This window comes from Planococcus citri, chromosome 1, assembly GCF_950023065.1.
Source record: "Planococcus citri chromosome 1, ihPlaCitr1.1, whole genome shotgun sequence".
Classification (NCBI taxonomy): domain Eukaryota; kingdom Metazoa; phylum Arthropoda; class Insecta; order Hemiptera; family Pseudococcidae; genus Planococcus; species Planococcus citri.
Genome location: NC_088677.1, coordinates 33304337 through 33324087, shown reverse-complemented (window position 1 = coordinate 33324087; position 19751 = coordinate 33304337). Strand labels below are relative to the sequence as shown.

At 31.6% G+C, this 19751-nt stretch overlaps 1 protein-coding gene across 1 annotated transcript in view; it reads right to left on the bottom strand.

The window, feature by feature from the left end:
- Positions 1–18905, bottom strand: part of Camta (Calmodulin-binding transcription activator) — a 36386-nt gene extending 17481 nt beyond the window's left edge. The window contains exons 1-4 of the mRNA XM_065344014.1: positions 18615–18905; positions 14291–14689; positions 4412–4503; positions 248–315 (exon numbers count right to left, since the gene is read on the bottom strand). Coding sequence (XP_065200086.1) covers positions 248–315; positions 4412–4503; positions 14291–14687 — 557 coding nt within the window. The 5' untranslated portion in view covers positions 14688–14689; positions 18615–18905. The remainder of the gene's footprint in view (positions 1–247; positions 316–4411; positions 4504–14290; positions 14690–18614) is intronic.
- Between the last annotated feature and the right edge of the window lie 846 nt (positions 18906–19751).

Sequence of the window (19751 nt, the reverse complement as noted above, 5' to 3'; positions counted from 1 at the left end):
ACACTCTCGAGATCGACGCTTAAACTCCTCTTTTTTTAAAATGAGACTTCCCAGAGCGTTTAGAAAACTGGATGTGAAAATTGTTATCAAAATATTAAAAATATTAAAAGCATTTAAAATACATCCAAGATTTCATGTTAAAAATTCGTTCAATTATTTTTTTTAAAAAGGTAGGCAGATATTTAAAAACAACAACAACAAATACTGAATGAACGAATAAGTAATTGAATTATAATTTATAACATACCGAATTACAACGTCCTTTGATTGCCATTCTTCGTGTTTTGAAAAATTCAGAAGAAGAGCTAATATTTCCTGTAAGAAGAAAAATGAATAATGAAATGAAAAAAAAAAAAAATTAATCAAGTATATTTAATAGAATTTATCGCTAATTAGTTAGTTATTTGATTAATAAGTACTCAGTGTCTACGGTACATTTCATTCGGGTTGAAATAGTTCTAAAAAACTTTAATCGATTCGAATATTTACTTGTACGTACAATAGTGATATGGTTCGAGTTTTATTTCATGAATTATGGATTGCCTATACTCGCCTTCTGAATGAAAATTACTGAAATGTTTGAGTCTGAAGGTAAGTTCCTGGGTCTAATTCAAAGAACAGAGTACATTTTTTTGGGACATGGAATAATACTTGCAATTACCTAAGTCTGAATAGAGTGGCTGGTTTTTATTTTAAAAAACAAAGTGCAAAAATTAATATTTTTAACTACAGGCTATTTCTCGATCTCGATTTTTAAATTGGAATGCATTTTAAAGTTGTTTGCATTCACTTATGTTCAAGTAGGTATATGTATACGTGAGCAAAACCAGTACGTACTATTTCGATTAATAATTATGGTTCCATAAAATAGGTATGTACTAATTCCATTAATTTGAAAATTTAACGCTTTGTTGCATCTTTTCTACACGTAAACATTCGTGCAAACGTAAAAGCAGAATTACTTACACCGCCTTTTCTCTGAGCAAACAGTACCTAGTTTTTCTTATGGATTTTTTTTTTTTTAGTACCTACAGCTGTGAGAGGAACTCTATGTAACAATATACTTTCAACTTGTTTTACCTAGATTTTTTTTTTGTTTAATTTAGTGGAATTTTATTCAGCCAACTTTTTTATTGTGAAAATTTCGGATTGTAAAAATTATTGTTACAGATTCTTAAATCCATCGGGCCTGCCACAATTTTTATCTCGTGTGAAGTTGAACAAAAGCTAGGTACCTTTTTTGCGAATGCATAAAAGGAATGAATCGAATGCTCGAAATAAATAGGTACCTATCTAAATAATTTTTCTCGGTGACGTAGAAAATTTGATTGACCTTTAACTTGAAAATATAATAGATATAAATACACTTTTAAAAATCAAACTTCAACAGATGAAACTTTCTTCAAGCTCTGAAAATCATTATTGAATTTCTGGAAAAATTTCAAAAATATTAATTGAGCCCTTTAAATTTTTTTTTAAAAACATGACTGATATATAAGACCATTTTAAAAAATAATCCTTTATGAGTGTCAAAGGGTTGTAATCCTCATCCAAGTTAGTAATAATTTGACCAAAACCACTTCAAAAGTATCCAAAATCACTGAAAATGATTATCTCATCACTTCATCAGATTCCATCTTTTTTCCTGGAGAGCGAAATTTTCCAAAAAATTGAAAATAAAAATTAGCTCTTGGAATTGCATCCAGTGGTATCGCTCTTTCGTTTTTTTTTTTTATTTTTTTTTATTTAAAGTTTCAGTGTCATTTAGAATTTACCTATTTAATGTTAGGATAAATCTTTTAAATTATAAAATAGCCCCTCTTATCAAAAAAAAGTAAGTACACCACAAAATTCCAAATTCTTTCGACACAAATTTAAATTAGCATCTTTGCACAAAATTCTTAAACTAATTCTCAATGTATCGAATCTGTTTTTTACAATCACGAAATAGCTGCGGAAAAGTCGGGAATATATATAAAAAAATCTGCCAGAATACGTAACCCTTCGCTAATACGTAACATTACGTACTATAAACTGATGTTGAACTTGATCCTTAAACTTTTGTTCAAGTTATCGCGTTATAAAAACGTTAAAGCTTTCTTCACGCTTCCTCGTCGCTGCTTAACCTAACAACTAATCAGTTCTAGAAGAGTGCCATAGAAACCCACATAGTATAGGTGGGTACGATAAAAGTCGAACTTGAATCGTCAAGTTTGACTAAAAGTTATCGCGTTAGGAAAAAACCAAACAAACAATAAACAATCAAAGAAAGAAGTGTTCTAAAGAAGGCAATAAAATGAAATTCAATACACCACATTATCTTCATCATCGGCAATCGAGAGGGTACAAAAACAGAAGTAAATTGCTTTCTTTGATACTATAGATACGAAGTAGGTAGCTGTAAAGATAAAGAATTATCCTTTGGAAAAACAGCCTCACAGTTTTAACATGTTTCAATCTCTACCTATTACAATGATAGGTAAACTTTTTAAAAACAATTTTCATGCGATTTCAATGCGATTATTACGCTTTTGGGATTATTGAAGGTTAAACGATTTTATATGTACTGTCTATTATGAAAAAGAAAAAAAAATCAATACGAAAAAAATTATCGAAAATACCTACGAGTAAGTACCTACATTTATAATCGGCGTATTTTTAAAATCTACGTTCGGATTTCGTGCAAAAAAACAATACAAGAGGAAAAAACCAACCAAAAGAGGAAATTTTCGTTCGATTGGATGAGATATTGTAGATACCTACTTATGTACCTTTTCCCGCGATGTTCATCATTTGAAATCTACAAGAGGTTTTTTTTTCGTCTTCTACTCACTCAGCCTATTTTGAAAAATACAAATTCTGTTTGAAAACTGTTTTGTTAGCTCCGAAAGAAGAGGTATGTGATGTCGTTAGAGTTACAATCAATCTAATAATAGCACAAACAGGAAATACAAAATACGATAGTATTCTACTCCGGTACTTGCTCTTATTACCTAAGTAACTGATCAGCACGTAACTGGACGGCAAGAGGATTGCTAAAGGCTTCGTTTCCTATTTATTCTCTATTCCTGTTGGAAAATTTTCCACATACACATGCTCCTACTGTTTTCAGAATAGATTAGGCCCTTATCTTAATGGTCAGTTTATCTTATGGCCGTTTTTCCCGTCACGTATCAGCAAACGAACTTCCTCCAACTCTGGTTCTACTTTTTTAATTCTGTATATATTTTTTTTCTCTCCCTTTTTCTTCGAAGCCGTATTCTATCATTCTGTCGACATGTCTCTTAACAATTATGAGGCAGACGATTTTATAGGATGTTAAATTTTGAAAATTGACACCTTTTCGATATACCTATACTATATACCAAGAGGTACCTATACGTATTACGATATCGTAACGTAGATATATTTTTAAAATAGTAAACATTCGTTTTACGAACCTATATTATATATATGTACTCGTAGAATTTTATATAGGTACTTAGGTAGGTACTAGTAGGTACAGATAGATGGTAGAGATATCTACCCACATCGTCGTCGTATCCGCACTTATTAATAGTAGGTATAACACGCAGACAACGACGACCAAGCATCGAAAATAAACCAAAAACGACGCTTGAATTATTTACGTAAACTAAAAAGGACACCCTGTATGGCGTAGCAGAATGTGCATTCATCACTTATTCCGTGAAATAGAACAGCATTTACACTGTTTATTATTCTGTTATTATTCCGGAATAGAAATAAACGAGCAAAACAGTTCTTTCAAGTGTATGAAGTGGTATGTATATATCGAAGAAGAAAGTATATCATGTAATATTACTCTGTTTTAAAGGAACGAAGATTAAAGTTATAATTATTGTCCGAACTTTATAGCTAGATATGGGTTCTAGGTTTTCATTGTTAAAAGTATTGCAGGCCGACAGATGGTTAGACCGTTAAAAGTAAATTTAGTGACCCATTAAAATGTCTTACACAACATACATCGTGTACACCAAGTACAAAATACAAACCAAATGCTTTAAAATGAAATAAAAGAAACTAATATTCGAGTAAGATTATGCAGGGTAATTATTTTACCAAGTCTTGGTACTTTTTGTCGTAGTTGTGTGAAATGCTCCTCATTTTTTTTTTTTTGCCTTGAAAAAATTGTAAACCTGAAGTTATTGGGTAATCGTTTTCAAATATTTATTGGGTAGCTACTTATTTGAAAAATGCACGTGCTTATAGTGATAATAATAAATAAAGATAGGTGGATGGATGAGTAGGGTTTTTTGGTAGATAACTGAGTATCTATGACTGGGTTTTATTATTTTTTTTTTTCTAAATGTTATGTAGGTACCTATAGCTAAGGATTTATACTCAAAATTATCAATGTTTGTGCAAAAATTTCAGCGTAAATGTAACTTACTTCATTTGTATTCCATCGACTTCTCTTGAGCGGAAATTCATCAGCTTTCGGTAAATTCTCTAAATTTTCTGGTAATCTGATGACATCAGGAACTGTAATGAAAAAAGAATAAATTTGAACCACACGTAACGTAACTGGATTAGCTTTCATATTAATGGTATGGTACATTTATGGAGTGGAGAAGGGGGACAAAATGATTTTTTACAGCTTAATGAAGAAAGGTAGTTTTTGGATTTTATGCATTTTCTTTAGAACTACCTACCTACATTCGATATTATTAATGTGTACTTTTTGCTTTCCTCTCACTATGGGTATTATTCTTTTTAAAATTCTTAAAATAGAGGAATTCTGAATGACAAATTTTCAAATTTTCTCCCCTCCCGTCTCCAAGCCTAAAGTTTGACGACGTTTTTCTGCCTTGGCAAGGGAACTTTTGCAACCCATCAACTCCAGATTATCTGAAACATGGCTCACTGGAAGTGAGTATGTAAAGATAAAAATCTGAGAATCGGTTTATATGCTGAAGTCAACCATCCAAATCAATTGCCACCATTTTTGAGCAAATCTGGAGCTTTCAGAAAATATCGACTTCTCAGCAATATTTCAAATTCAAATCGCTTCAGAATTAAGAGTGTTGCAATCAATTTCGACAGTTGAAAATTTAATCTTGTCATAAGTTTGATATTCCAGATCGATGAGAACAGGTGATTCGTAAACGCAATGTGACGGATTGAATACCTAAGTGTATTTTTTTAAGGATTGAAAATATATTTGAAATTCAAGGTCCAAAAAATCAAAAAAACACTATAAAAATTAAAAATAGCGTTTTAACTGAACGCGTTGTTACGTTGCTTCGTTGTGGGCGGAGCTACTACACCAACTGGTTTCTTTTCACTTTTCAGGGTTGTATATGTAAGAAACAAGCATGGCTAGAACACCAGGGTTGCCAGATGCAGGGATCCCCCCCCCCGTAGAGAGATTTTTCGCTTCGCGGAAATCGTTTAGAGTTTTTTTTAGGGATTTTGAATTTTTGAATTTTCAGGAGAAATATTTTCATTTGTCTGGGGGGGGGGGGGTAAAAGGCGAGTAGCCCGAGCTGTGATGGTTCATAAATGTGCCACGTTTACCAAGGCGCGAGCCGAGGGTTGGGGCTGCAGAGCAGCCCAGGTAGCGGGTCTCCCTAGCTTATAGAAACTGATTTTCTGATTTTCATCAATAAAATCACCTTTTTTTCCAGTAAATTAAAGTACCAATGAGATGTTTCCGTAATAATTTCCGAAAATTTTCGAAAAATTAATCCAAATAGCTCAATCAAATTTTCAAGGGTTGTAATTCATCTGAGCTAGTTGTTAGTGTCATTTTGGGGAGATAGGGGAGTCAAAAAACACTCTGAATGTCCAGAAATGAATCGTTTTAGAAATGAAGGAATTTGATAAATTAAGTAAGAAATGAAGGAAATTTCTCGATTCAATTTCTTGAAGTTACCTATGTGCCTAAATTTGATTTTTGGAGCTTCAGCATTGGAGAATTTTTTTCATGGGCCTCGTTTTTCATATCTTCACTTCCTATTTTTTCAGTATTTTTTTTTCTTCTTTTTTTGGCGAGAGTTGAAATGAAAAGGTTTTCTCTTTCATAATTTTGTCTCCACACGCATCAGATACTGAGGCAGGTAATTAAGTAGGTACCTATTGAAAATTGTATCATTATCATAAGACCAATTCACATGCGTAACAAACCCATAACTGAAGATTTTGAAGCTGTTGAAATATCAGAATCTGAAGGCCAAGAAAATATGAAACCTATAAATAAAAATGCATAAATTCCCTAAGGTTTCACAACTCACAAATGAAATGATGGTGGCAACATTATAGGCCACACCGTGTCGATATCGACTATACCCACCCACATCACAAAAGCATTTCAGTTGTTCTTCTTTCACTCATCCTCACTGAATAAGGCATTAGATGACCATTTTAAATTTTCAAACCAACCTAACAATAAACACAAGAAGGTCAGCAATTGAAAACACTTTCAGGGATCAGGATACACTTTGTTGAAACAGTAACGTAAAGTTTAAAAATATAAGCACTCGAATAGATACCGAGGTAAATTAATAAAGAACCTATTTAATCTTCGATAATTACCTTATGTAAGTATTCCTTTGCAATATTTTACTATGAAATAGTAGCAAAAAAACACACAAATTTTTCATGATTCACGAATATCAAACACGTTGAATGTTTCTTTTTTTTCGCTCATCGCGTGTCAGTCGAATAGTATAAATAAAATATACCCAGAAGTATACCTATACCTACCAACTACCTAAATAAGTACACAGATATCTGATTCGGTCACATTCCTATTCTAACAATGTCGAAGTACCATGTATGTACCTCTACCTACATGTAAGTATAAGGATATGGATGGATCATGAATTTCAAAGTAAAACACATTTTACTTTAATTTTCGAGCTTATACATACACAGAGTACGAGACAAGACTACCTTACCAACTATAACACATTTCTCGCAGATTTTATCGAATTAATGAATCATTTACAAAAAAAGAGACGAATAAATTATCTATAAATGCTGTGTAGTGTAAGTATAGTTTCTTATTGAAAAAATTCTAATCGAAATTGTCACCGAAAAATAAAATATAAATAAATAGGTACTCTATTACGTTCAAAACTTCTTCAACAACGCGTTTAATACAGTGAAGCAGAGAGCAATGTTGATAATGACATTCCGTCAAAATATTACCATTTTTCTGTGGCTATGATTGATGTTGTTTCATTTTCTGCGTTTTATATGCATCAACTTGCGAAATGTTGAAGAAAAAATAATAAAAATAGAACTCAGTAAAGAAAACCTATTCTAAAAGTTTAAGAAATCCTCGTGTCATCTTGATTCAAGTAGGTAAATTCTTTTGAAAAATATGATTATTTTTTACGTGTGGAATAGGTAGCTTACCTATATACCTAGTTGAATTTCTGAAATTTTTTTAAAAAATCAATACGTGTGTCGTGTATCTAAGTAAGCATTGAAAAGCACTCATAAATTTCTCCATTTCGAACTTAAGTATTAGTAGATCCTCATAAGATTTGAAATATTTTCAAAACAATTTTTCCAGACCAATTGATCAAAAATTGGGAAATTTTCCAAACGATTTCCGCGAAGCGAAAAATCTCTCTACCGGGGGGGGGGGGGGGGAGGAGAGAGAAATCCTTGCATCTGGCAACCCTGACGTTCTAGCCATGCTTGTTCCTTATAGAGCATTGGGAAATCTTACAAATAGTATTCGCTGCGCCGTACATTTATGTCAAATCACCACTAACAAACCACGGAGCAACTAACGAACTTGCAACTGAGTATGGTCGGAGCAATATTCTGTTATTCGCCGGGCATCCGCTTGGACAATACCACCTATAGTAAAAGGCCTGAGCGCTGAATCGTTATCACCTTCTGACGTCACCACTAGTAGATGACTCGATTGTGTTTACCATTTGAATTTTAACGTACATTTAAATGGCGAGTTCGTGAAATAGAGTAAAACTTTCGTTAAAAACGTTATTAAAATGATGACATTTTAATTAATATTCGTTCTAAAATGTGGTGTAGTGATGAGATATTGTTGTTTTCAACTACTGGTGGTGTTGGATTACTTTATTTTTGTACAAAAGTGAATTTTTCGCGATCTTTTTGTGTTGTGACATTGTGTGATTCGGATGTGTAGATATCTTGTGAAGTGAATAAAAATGAAAACTGATGTGTACTAGTGCCTGTGTTTTACTGGAATAACATCGCAGTGAAATGAATAGTGAACCATATAATCTAAAATGCGTTTTAAATCTGCATTGTGAATACAACCATCCAACTACAATGGATGGATAAGGTTATCTAATCAAGAATCAAGAAACCATCAACATCTCAAACCAATTAGATGATTTTAGTGGGATTTTGACAAGATTCGACGATTATTTAATTATATTTCACCAGTGAGTGTTGTAATATCCGCCAAAAGGTATAATTTTGTCAAGTTTATGTATAACTTTCATCTTTAATGTTGAAAAACAGTGTTGTTTATAACCTAATTTCTTCATTTTTTTTCATTAAAATCATTCCTACATGATCATAAATTCATTATTCATGTAGATAAAATATGAAAAATAAAATTTTCGCAGGATTTAATTCGTTTGAGTGCATTTTTCATTCAATTCTATAGTGTATTATGATATGTTAGATACGTAAGTACTACCAAGTAGCGATGACGTCACAAAACAGCGCTCAGGCCTTTTACTATAGGTGGTATTGGCTTGGAGCGCTAATGTCGCCACCCAATCAGCACAGGACGAAGTTGTTTGTTGATGTTTATTTGACATGGACATATGGCGCAGCGAATACTATTTGTAACATTTATACAATGCTCTATACATTATACAACCTTGAAACGAAACCAGTTGGTGTAATAGAGTAGCTCCACCCACAACAAACCAAGGTAACAACGCGTTCAGTTGAAACGCTATTTTTATAGTGTTTTTTTGATTTTTTGGACCTTGAATTGAATTTCAAAAAAAAAAAAAATTCCAAAATATTCTTTGACATATCTATAGTGTAAAAGGAATCGATTAGAAAAAAAATCACGAAAAAAGGTTCATTGGGAGGGGCTGGGCGATTGGAAGTATATGTTTTTTTTTCAAAGATCTTTTAATATACAAAACAAATATCTATTATAGATTTTGGAAATTTAAACAACAATTTGTGGTTTTCTTTTTTAAAATATATTTTTAAATATGGCACCTAACAAACAAAAAGAAAGACAATCAAAAAAGGAGAAGCTATTAAACTGGTAAACATTTTTATGCCAAAAAAATTGAAGCAAATTCCAATATTCTGGCAAAAAATTACGAAAAAATAAATCAATTAACCATCAGCAGAAAAAACAAAAAGATTGCCAGGTATCATCAAGTGGGCAGAGGGAGGTTAATTGGTGATACGGAAACATATTTAAGTACTATACGGGAAGAGGTGGGCTAAAAAAAAGTCAAAAATATCTGGGGAAAAAATTGTGAATTTCAACTTGGCTTTATGCAAAATTCCTAAACCTCACAATGAGCTTTCGTTTCAAAAAAATTAAAAAATTCGCGCAACTTGCTGGATTTTTGGAGGTTTGATTTCAATTTTTTTTTTCATTTCAACATAACTGTTCAGATACAAGTCACCTGAATTCTATGATGCATTTCCCAATTGCATGAAGTTAAAAAAGTTCCATGACTCTGGTAGTGTACTTGTTTAAGGTTTGTTGTGGAGCATAGAAGAAAAAATTTGAAATCAACATACTTAAATGCCTCAAAAAAAAATGTTAAATTATTTCAGAAAGATGTTAGATGTTGTACAAAATGTGGTATATCTCCCATTCTCTTGATGAAAAAACTCAAAGTTTTAAAACCTAAAACGTTCATTTTTTTAAATTTTTTAATTTTTGGGAGGGAGGAAGGGGACTTAAAAACATTATTTTTAATGAAATTAAAACGACTTAAAATAAAGTTTTCCAACAATTTTAGATTTTTTATTTAAGTAAGGAAAAATAAAATATTATTTTGAAAAGCTCACATTTTTACCAAATCTTCATGAACTAATTTTACTTCAATTTTTCATGACATATTTGCTCAACTCACTCATAATTGAAATTAGATGAACTGAGAAACAATGCAGAGTAATAACAACGTGCCCTAACCTACCTACAGCTTCACTCGTGTTTTTAATTTTTTTCACTCAATCTACAAAGCCTTCCATCTATCCACATGATCTGGAAAAGATTCAAACATCCCGTACTTTCCTTTTCTTTTCCACCAGGTCAAGTTTAACGCTTCATCCAATAAAACATTCGTATTTAAAACTGAAGAGATTTACCTATTAGCATAATTTTATCTTTGTTGAGTGGAAGGGCTCATAAGAGACCAATGAAAATAGAATCAAGATTGGTAGTTAGATGACGCACTACGGTAAAAGTTGTGACAAAATATTAAGTTAGTACGCCTATACCGACTCGTATATCGTCGGTGGCGACTTTGATAGCATCCTCGTATATGTGACTTTTTTTTGACATTTTTTTTTTTACATCACTGGATTGTAGCGCTGAGACAAACAAATCCAATGATGTTAAAAATCTCATTTTAAAAAAAAGTCATAATTTATAGTACAAGGTATCGGAGTCACCGCCGACGATATGGAGATAAGTGAGAGCCAGGTGTGCATTTTTGCTCGTTGAAAAAAAAAATTGAAATCACCCACGCGATTGTTTTAATTACCACGCGAATAACAACATTACTATAAGTAAGATGACGAAAACAAATCATGAACTAAGGACCAAAACCAAAGTAGGTATATGTACGATGAATAATAATGCCATGTTATAAAACAAAGGGTAGTGAGAGATCTGTTGAGATAGATATTAGAAGTAATGGTTTGGAACAAAACAGAGTACAGGGACAGTGGAAATTGTTCACTATATCAGTTTACTTTGCGCGCAATAAGTGCATTCAAGGGATTAAGTGGCTTCAATGTATTATATTATCAGGATAGGAAAAGGCACTGCCTAACTGCAAGCTTCCTATAAATCATTCTAGACCTACCTTAATTCAAATAATCCTACCAACCGCTCCGTCGTATTAGGTTTCACCTAACTAATGCACTTTTCACTATCAAAATCCGATTTAACCCTTCATGTAAAAACAGTATTCCATTTTTTAAATAGCTTTATTCATAACTCGTTATCGATATAATTGTAAATTTATATGTGCTGGAATTTCCACCTACGATAAGCCTAAATTACTTCCATTTTATATTACGAGTGCCTACACCACAACAGCCTTTCAGTCGGTTAGCCTTTTTATATGCATATACGACGCACGTGTTTTCAAAATGGGTTGAAATTCTTACAAAAAACAAACACACTAACCGATGGAAACAGAGGAGAATAGAATTATATCGTAAATATACGCGATTAATACATAAATTCAAAATTGTCGAAGTATTCATGTTATTCGTATATTTTTGTTGTTTCTAAATGTAAAGTGGATTTGATAAGTGGAAGGAAAGTTATAAAAAATATAGGATGTCATTTTTGATTGAATCAGACACTTTTAAAGTATAAAACGTCACTATTAAGTTCCATTTACGATTTTGGTGACATCGTGTATTATTTCAAGTTCAAAAGGAGGAGCGATTTGTATCTTGTACATTTGTGATTCAAACAAGTTTTGAAAAGGGTCTTTTTTCAACTGAGTCGGCTTTCAAAATTATTTTTTCAATTTTGACGATAAAGAAGATGTATACGTGTAGAAGTAGATACCTAATTGTTTTAAAAATTTGAATATCACAACGAATCGAAAACCGTAGAAAAAATAGTTTAATAGCGCAAACTCGGTTTTCAATACGATTGACTTAGAAATAAATGCAATAATATGAGTGAAAAATAAAATAAGAAATCAAATCTGAAAATATATTGGACTTGACTATATGGCTGCTCGTGGAACAGAGTGAAAATAGGTATACGGTTATATCAAGGTCTTAGGTCTCTTTCTGTCTTTTACTCCAACAAACCAATCCTTTTCAGTGTTGGTATACATACACATTTTAATATAAAACGATATGTGTAGGGTCACGGGTGGTTAGTTGTCAATAATTGTTAGTTGTCAAATTGCGTTTTTAAAAGGATACATGAACGCTATGTCCACGAAACCTTCATAATAACTTCATGCTATACCTACTAATGTTCCAACATGCAAAATTGGCAACATAGCTTTTTATTTGGGGATACAGTTTTGAAAAAAGTGATTTTACAGGTGCGAAGTTACACATGTTAAATTGGAACTTTTCGTTTTTAAACATCAAAAATTTGTCAAAAGTAAATAAATTATACATCAATTTAAAGGAAATTTTATCACGGATTCAGTAATGACATGTTTGATTACAAAAAATTTTGAAATGAATAAAAATTTTTGGTACAAAGATGAAAAACGAGAAGTTGTTAGTTGTCAAAAAAGGGAATATTGTTAGTTGTCAATGAGATAGTTTACCAAAATATGCATCAAAGTGGAAAAATATTCTTAGAAAATTATCTATTGCATTATTGAATAATTTTTTTTCCACCTTTCATTCCATAAAACGAATAAAAAGTTGAATTGATGGATTTACCTACGCAAAAAAAAATTCAAAGAATGACCAGTCAATTTTTAAGTCGTTTGTGGATATTTTTTCAAGTATTTGGGTTTATCTAAAAGTTTAGTCCTTCTCACGTGTTATCTTTTTGAAAATTTTCAAAAATTGAATTGTAAGTTTTTTTTAATCAATAGTGAATGCGTGTTTGACAACTTACAACAGGGGTGGTTGTTAGTTGTCACAAAAAAGTATCTCACTAAATCCACCATTAACTATTCATCACATGAACCAAAATTCAATTTTAAAAAAAGAAAACACGCGCAAAGAATCAAGCTTTCAAATGAGCCCAAAACCGCAAAAAAATATTCATAAATGGCTTCAGAAACTTCAAAAAACTTTTTTTTTTGACAACTAACCACCCGTGACCCTACCTATTTAATTTCGAGACACTCTTTATATAAAAGCAGACCTGTTTGTTCATTTTCAAAAGAATGATGTTTTTCTTCGTAATTTTATTGGACAGGTACTTTTTTTATGAACCAACGAGGTACGACGATACATTGTAGAATTTCATTATCAATTTTTCGGTAAAACATCATGCAATAAACCTACAATACCGAAGGTATAAAATTGAAGCATAAAAAGGTTTTTTTCTTTAAATAAATGAAGAAGTATGAAATTCGAAAAAATACGGAATTGTGTACCTACAAAAAAAAACTATTATGTTGGTACACTTGACTTTACAAAACACAATTTTTTTAGACACGAACTGTCTGATCATGCACTGTTGACTTGTATTATAGAACGTAACGATGAAGAGTGGCAGGAAATTGTAGGTAGGTAGGTAACTATCCGCTTTTTTATGATTTCTTATTTCACCCACTCGAGCAAAATCATATTTCCTTCGATGCTTTTTTGAATAAAAAATGCTAAAATTTACATCTTGAAATAAATTACTTAATTTATGTTTTAAAATTATAAAGTCAACTGTAGACTACATGTAGGTACTAATTATTCCATGAATTCCATGTCATTTCAACACCTCGTTACTTAGACAAATTCATTAAATTGTTATATGTAATTTCGAAATTAACTGAACGAATGAATAAAAGGTAGGCATGTTTCACAAATCACCTTAGGTTAGATTCTACATACGTAGCCAGGTATCATGGTTACAAACGTATTAAGTACCTATTTTACTCATCGTATTTGCTGTCATTGACTAAATTTCATTATGCACCAATCACACAGTAATTAGGTATCATTTATCGTTAATTCGTTGTTAAGTTTGTTTATGTTTACATTAAATAAATTTACATTTTGTTTGGAGTGTTGTGTCCTTTTTTGACCCAAATTTCACACATCATTTTCAACGAACCGTTTTTAATGGTTGAAGGTTTAGTATGCACGTAAGTCTTGTTAATCCGATCATTTATAGCCTAAAGTTTTAGCAACTAAAATATACGTATACGCGGTATATGCACAAATTTTATGGTAAATTTTCCTGCCCGGAAATAAATTTTAGTATACGTTGTAGTATTTATTTAGTGAAAATACCAAGACATGGTAGGCCTATAATTATGTTGTAGGTACTATCGATAGAACCAGGTAATTGTTTCGTTGCATTTTTTCTCTGAGTGATAATCGTTTGTTCAACGAAACAATTAATTAAAACAACAGAATTCCTGTTTAAAAAATAAATGAAATGAAATCTTACCTTTGCTTTCTTGCGTATTGCTAACTGCAGCTTCAACTTCGCCATTTTCTTGCTTAGTGTCTGAAGTAGATTTGATCTGCGTGTGATTTTTTTCGCTAACCACTCGAGATACACTGGAGGAATTATTTTTAACGCGATTTTCAACGTTTTGCGCGACGATATTCTGATTTTGTAATAAATTTTGATGGCTAATGGTATTGAAATTTTGCATCTGTTGCGAATGATCGAGTTGTATCTGGTTGAGATCATTTTGTTGTACATTCGAGTCCAAATTCTGTATAATACTCTGTTGCGAATACGGATGCGCGATGAATCTATTATTATGACGTACGTGTCGACCAAAGGGTTTTTCTTCGTGTGACATTACGTAATTATTGTGTTCTTTATCTTCGGCCATATCTATAAGGGGAAATTAATTTTTACATTCGAATTTAGTAACTTATTCGATTTCCAACAAATAGGTAAGTAAAACAAAAAATATAAAAGAGGAAAAAATTAAATTCAATGAATCTAAAATCATAAGGGAGAAAATGAAAATACGAAGCTCTAGGCAATGCAATACCGTTCATAACTTACATTCGATTCAACATATTACAAAATAAAAACAAAAATACGAGTTCTATTACTGCGTACCGCTCAAATACTAAAAAATATAAAATGCTTAATTCAAGAAAAAACAGTCGTTCAGCCGTTTCGGAATTTTTTATTAGAATTTCGTCATGCAAAATTTTTCTCGTACATATCGGCCATGCATGAATATAAATAGGTAGATATATCAAATACCTACCTTATAGGTATAGGTAAATGTTCGAATAATTTCAACTTCCTAAACTCAAAATTTTACCATGGGGCAGATGTATCTACGAGTCAAAGGTGAAACCATTAAATATACCAACAGAAAACAATCAAAGTACCTATGTTTAAACATTTTATGAACGTTTATTCGCAAAAACAGTATCGTATTGTGTGGAAATCTGTTTTCGAAATAGATTGGCACTTAAATGCTCATGAATTACGGTGCTTAACTGCTTACAGATAGATAATAAGTACGTATGTACTATGTAGGTACTTGTAACTTCCAAATTTTTCCATTAATATCAATTAGGTATCAAGATTATTGCATCTACATTTAATATAAAATATATACCTACCCAAATAATATTTATAAGAGGATGAGTAGATTACTACCTTACCTATACCTATAATGAGTGTGTTACCGTGGGTTTTGTATTGATAAGAATTTTAATGGGTGAAAAAAATATTCATTCAAGAAAGTAGTCATTAATTGATACCTATATTTCCCAGAGATTGTCAATTAACCTCTGTGTACTATTGTACTCACCGTTCAAATCAAAAATTTGTACAATAATCTTCGGAAAGAAAATTGAAACATCTCATTCAATAAATATTTTATATCATGAGAATGAACAGAATTTTAATTGACTACCTACATTTTCGAAACCAGATGGACGTAGTTGTGATAAGTAAGTAGGTACCTACCTATATAAAATGTTTGGATAAGTATAAAAAAGTGAATAATAGTATATCTGGCTGAAAAAATTTGATTCGCTATTTAGAGTAAGCTTTGACTTCAAACGAATTGCATGTTTTTAAAGAATCAAGAATGATAGTTCGCATTGCTCAATTTTTGATGAGCTGCGTGATTGTGTAGAGGTCCAAATTTCTTCACCTCCTTGAGTTGCATTTATGGTTAAATTACTGATTACGTTTCATGGAACTCCCTGATGTATTATAAAAATATGTTGTATAGTATGCACTTGTTTTTTATTTAGGTAAACGTCAGATCAGATCTTTCGAGGTCTAAGGAGTAAAAAGGAACCAAGTGCTCTATAATTTTATTTTATATGATTTCTAAACGTCGCCCTTTTCATGAGGTGATTCCCACAATTTTAAAAGCATAAAGAAATCTTAAATTCAGGTTCAAATTTGACCACAGAAATCTACAAAACTTTCTCTTGCAAAATTTCATTGAGTAGGTATTAGAAACTATATTTTTCATCATGCATGACGACGTGTTAAATGTTTTAATTTGTAATTTCATGCATCAGTCAGATTTGCAAAATAATGGAGGGAGGGGGTGGGGATCCTCCCAATTGAAAAACGTTGGGAATTTTTGGGAAATTTGGGGAAAAGTTGCGTGAATTAGGAAAGAAAATCAAAAAATTACCAAAAACCACTGATTTTCAGTCCTTAAATTATAAATTTTAACACCATCACCCTCGCTTCGCTCGAGTTGGATCATTTTTCTTTCCTTTTTTTTCTCTGGCCGGAGTTAGAGGGTAGAAAAATTGACTCCTCGCATCAAAAATGATGTTATTTTACTTCTCAGGAATTGAAAATATTGAAGCTATGAAAATCGACTTTTTGCATAAAAAATAATGTTTTTATGTTTCAAATTGTCAATTTTTCACTGCTTTCGCTCTCGCTTCGCTCGATCAGATTTCAATTCCGCTACAAAAATTTTCAAACGTTTCCCAGAATGAAAAAATCATCTCGAAAAATAAATTCAAATAAATTTTTCCTATCTAGGGCTGAAAAGTACTACTTTTCCAACCTCGCGAGAATCGCTCGGATGTAAAAATAAGTACTTTCCACCCTCGTTCAGGAAAAATTACTTCACTAAACTCGGAGAAAAAGTGATTTTGAACTCGTGTGAGTTGTTCCCCTCACTTCGTTCGGGTCACAAACCTCACCCTCGTCAAAAATCACTTTTTCGGCCCTCGTTGTGTAATATACTATTTCATTTGACATTTTTGTTCCCAAGGTTCGAACCACATCTGGCCAATGGTTGGAAACATTTTGGTGGTGTGGGGGGGGGGGTGTGGGGAGTGTGGAGTAAAAAGTTGAAAATATCTGGCGAGAAAAGTTTGGAGAATTTCAGTATCACCCCCTCCCCTCCCCACACCTCTGGATCAAACTTTAAATTGGTAGATAGATCCATTGTTTTTTTTATTTTATAATTTTGGTCACAGTATACACGTATAGTTTAGATACCGCAATTCAATTTTTTTAAAAATACGTACATTACATATGTAGGTAAAGGCCATAGAAACTTTACTCAACTTTTGTTTGCTCTTTACAAAATTAAAAATTAAATTGATTTTCAATTATTTTCACATTTTGAATTTTCATTTTGGAAGTGTCCACGATGAACCAATTTGAGAAAATCGTGTTTTATTTTGATATGATATCGAAAAGTATAAATCATTTTGATGAACCACGCATCCATATGAAAAGTACCATTTTTGCGTTGGTATAATGTCGTAGCAGTGGGCCGAGGGAAGCGAAAGGGGATGGGATCAGAAAATCGTGTCAAAGTTGAACTCATGAATGTAAAAAATGTTACAATAGATCAATTTCGCAGATTTCTACAATTTTTTAATTTTAGTCAAGATTGCAGAGCTCATGCAGCTTCCTTCCTTCTTCCTCTCCTCCTTCCCTATTTGAATACTAATTGTTTTAGATGGGAAGTTGTTATTGTTCTTAAATCAGAGAGTGATTTGGTTTATTCAAATTCAGCAATCGGTGATATAGGTGAGTCATATTTTTATTTTTTTAAATTTTATTAATACCTACTTGAAATTTGATCGTGCAATATGTTGGATGGGTTGTGTTAATAAGCTTCTATTTGCATACACCATTTATAAGAAATAGCAATTGAAATGCTGCGTACTTATTTAGTCATTTTAAATTTTCTGCGAGGATGTATACAAAAGACTAATAGCATTTAAATATTTCTTCGATAAGAAATTACATTTGAGTGTTATTTTCAGAGTGGTACCTATTCTCTTCTTTTATATGTATTGTTTCATCAATCATTAAAATGAATCAGGCATCAACAAATAATCACGTGACGTGATTAAGTTGGTAAGTAAATGTACACGATTTTTTTAAAAATTTAAGGTTCAATTTGTTTGGAAATTTTCATTTTTTTTACACTTTGCACATATCTACGAGAGTTAATTTCAAATGTGAAAAATTTAGATAAAATTGAATTAACATTCAATACAAAATATCAAACTCAGTTAAAATATTTGAAAAAAAATTATCAATTTATATGAAAAATTTCAGAATGTAATATTAACGTATAGGTAAGCAAAATCTATTCTGTGAAGCTTTGTGAAATTACAAGCTAGCTTTCGTTCGATATAAAAATAAATTACATCGAAGCTGATCTTTATATACTTATTACTTAAACTATTTTCATAATAGGTTTGCTATGCCGTGTTTTTAAGATTGCTGGGTAAAAATACAAGGCACAGGAAATGTCAGCGATTTTGCATAAATAATAAATCTCGCTTACTGTTATAATTGCATTTCTGAGTAAAATTTTCATCAAGTCATTTTTATAACGTGATGGGTAAGTATGGCAAAAAATAAAATAAAAAACTTGATTCGTATAGAAAGAAAGAATTCTCGTAACTAAGCTGATATTTTTATTAAATTATTTACAAAGTATAATAACACTGTGATCATCAAGCAAAAAAAAAATACTCTTCGTAATATTACGAATTTGAAAAAATTTCACGTGGAAAAAGGATTCGTTTACGAAACGCATGTTAGCGTGAAATACACAATGATATAACTGACGTTGGAAATTTGGAATTGCTTTGATTAAACCGTGCTTCGTTAGCACTATACCTACGAGGATGTGTTGTGGAAAATCATTTCGCCTGCGCTAGAAAAACGTGCTTTTGTGCGTGCGCATTTTATTTACATTATTGTGAGGAAATTTTTTCACCTAGGCCTAAATGTATGTTGAATGGTAATAAGTAAGAGCTGGGATTTAATGTCTCTTGACATTTCCGCGTACCTATGCTTAATGTGCCAAAATTTTAATTTCGTATTACGAAGATATGAAAATGTTTCGTTGTAGCAGCTCGTTATTCTTATTGGCAATTTTTATCGATGTAATACGAGTAGGTATAATTGATTTATGCAATAGGATAGGAAAATTTAGCCAATTTCGAGTTGTGTTGAAATTCGCTGAAATGGTATTGGAATTTTTGAAAGTAGGTACCTAGATGGTAACCAACTTCTCTGTCACCCATGTCTATCAGTTTTCAAATCCTTTGTAAGATTTTGAAAAGTTACGAATTAACTTGGTGGGTAATAAATAAATCTAAATTTCCCCGAAGGCTGCAAATCAACTAGAAATGGCGAAACTTGGATTTTAGAAATTGTTGCCTATTAATTATAAAGACGATCTACAGAAAAGAAAAACACTGTTTTAATAAAATTACATATGTAGGTACCTACATCTCTTTGAAAAATGAACTTATTTAATGAAGAATAAGTTTTCAAAAATTAGCACGAGACTGAAAATTTTTTGAAAATAAATTTGGACCGAAACAATCAACTTTTTGCAACTCATGTGAAAAGTGACCCTCAAAACTGTTGGTAATTACCTACTAATTAGAATATGACCTAGAAAGAATAC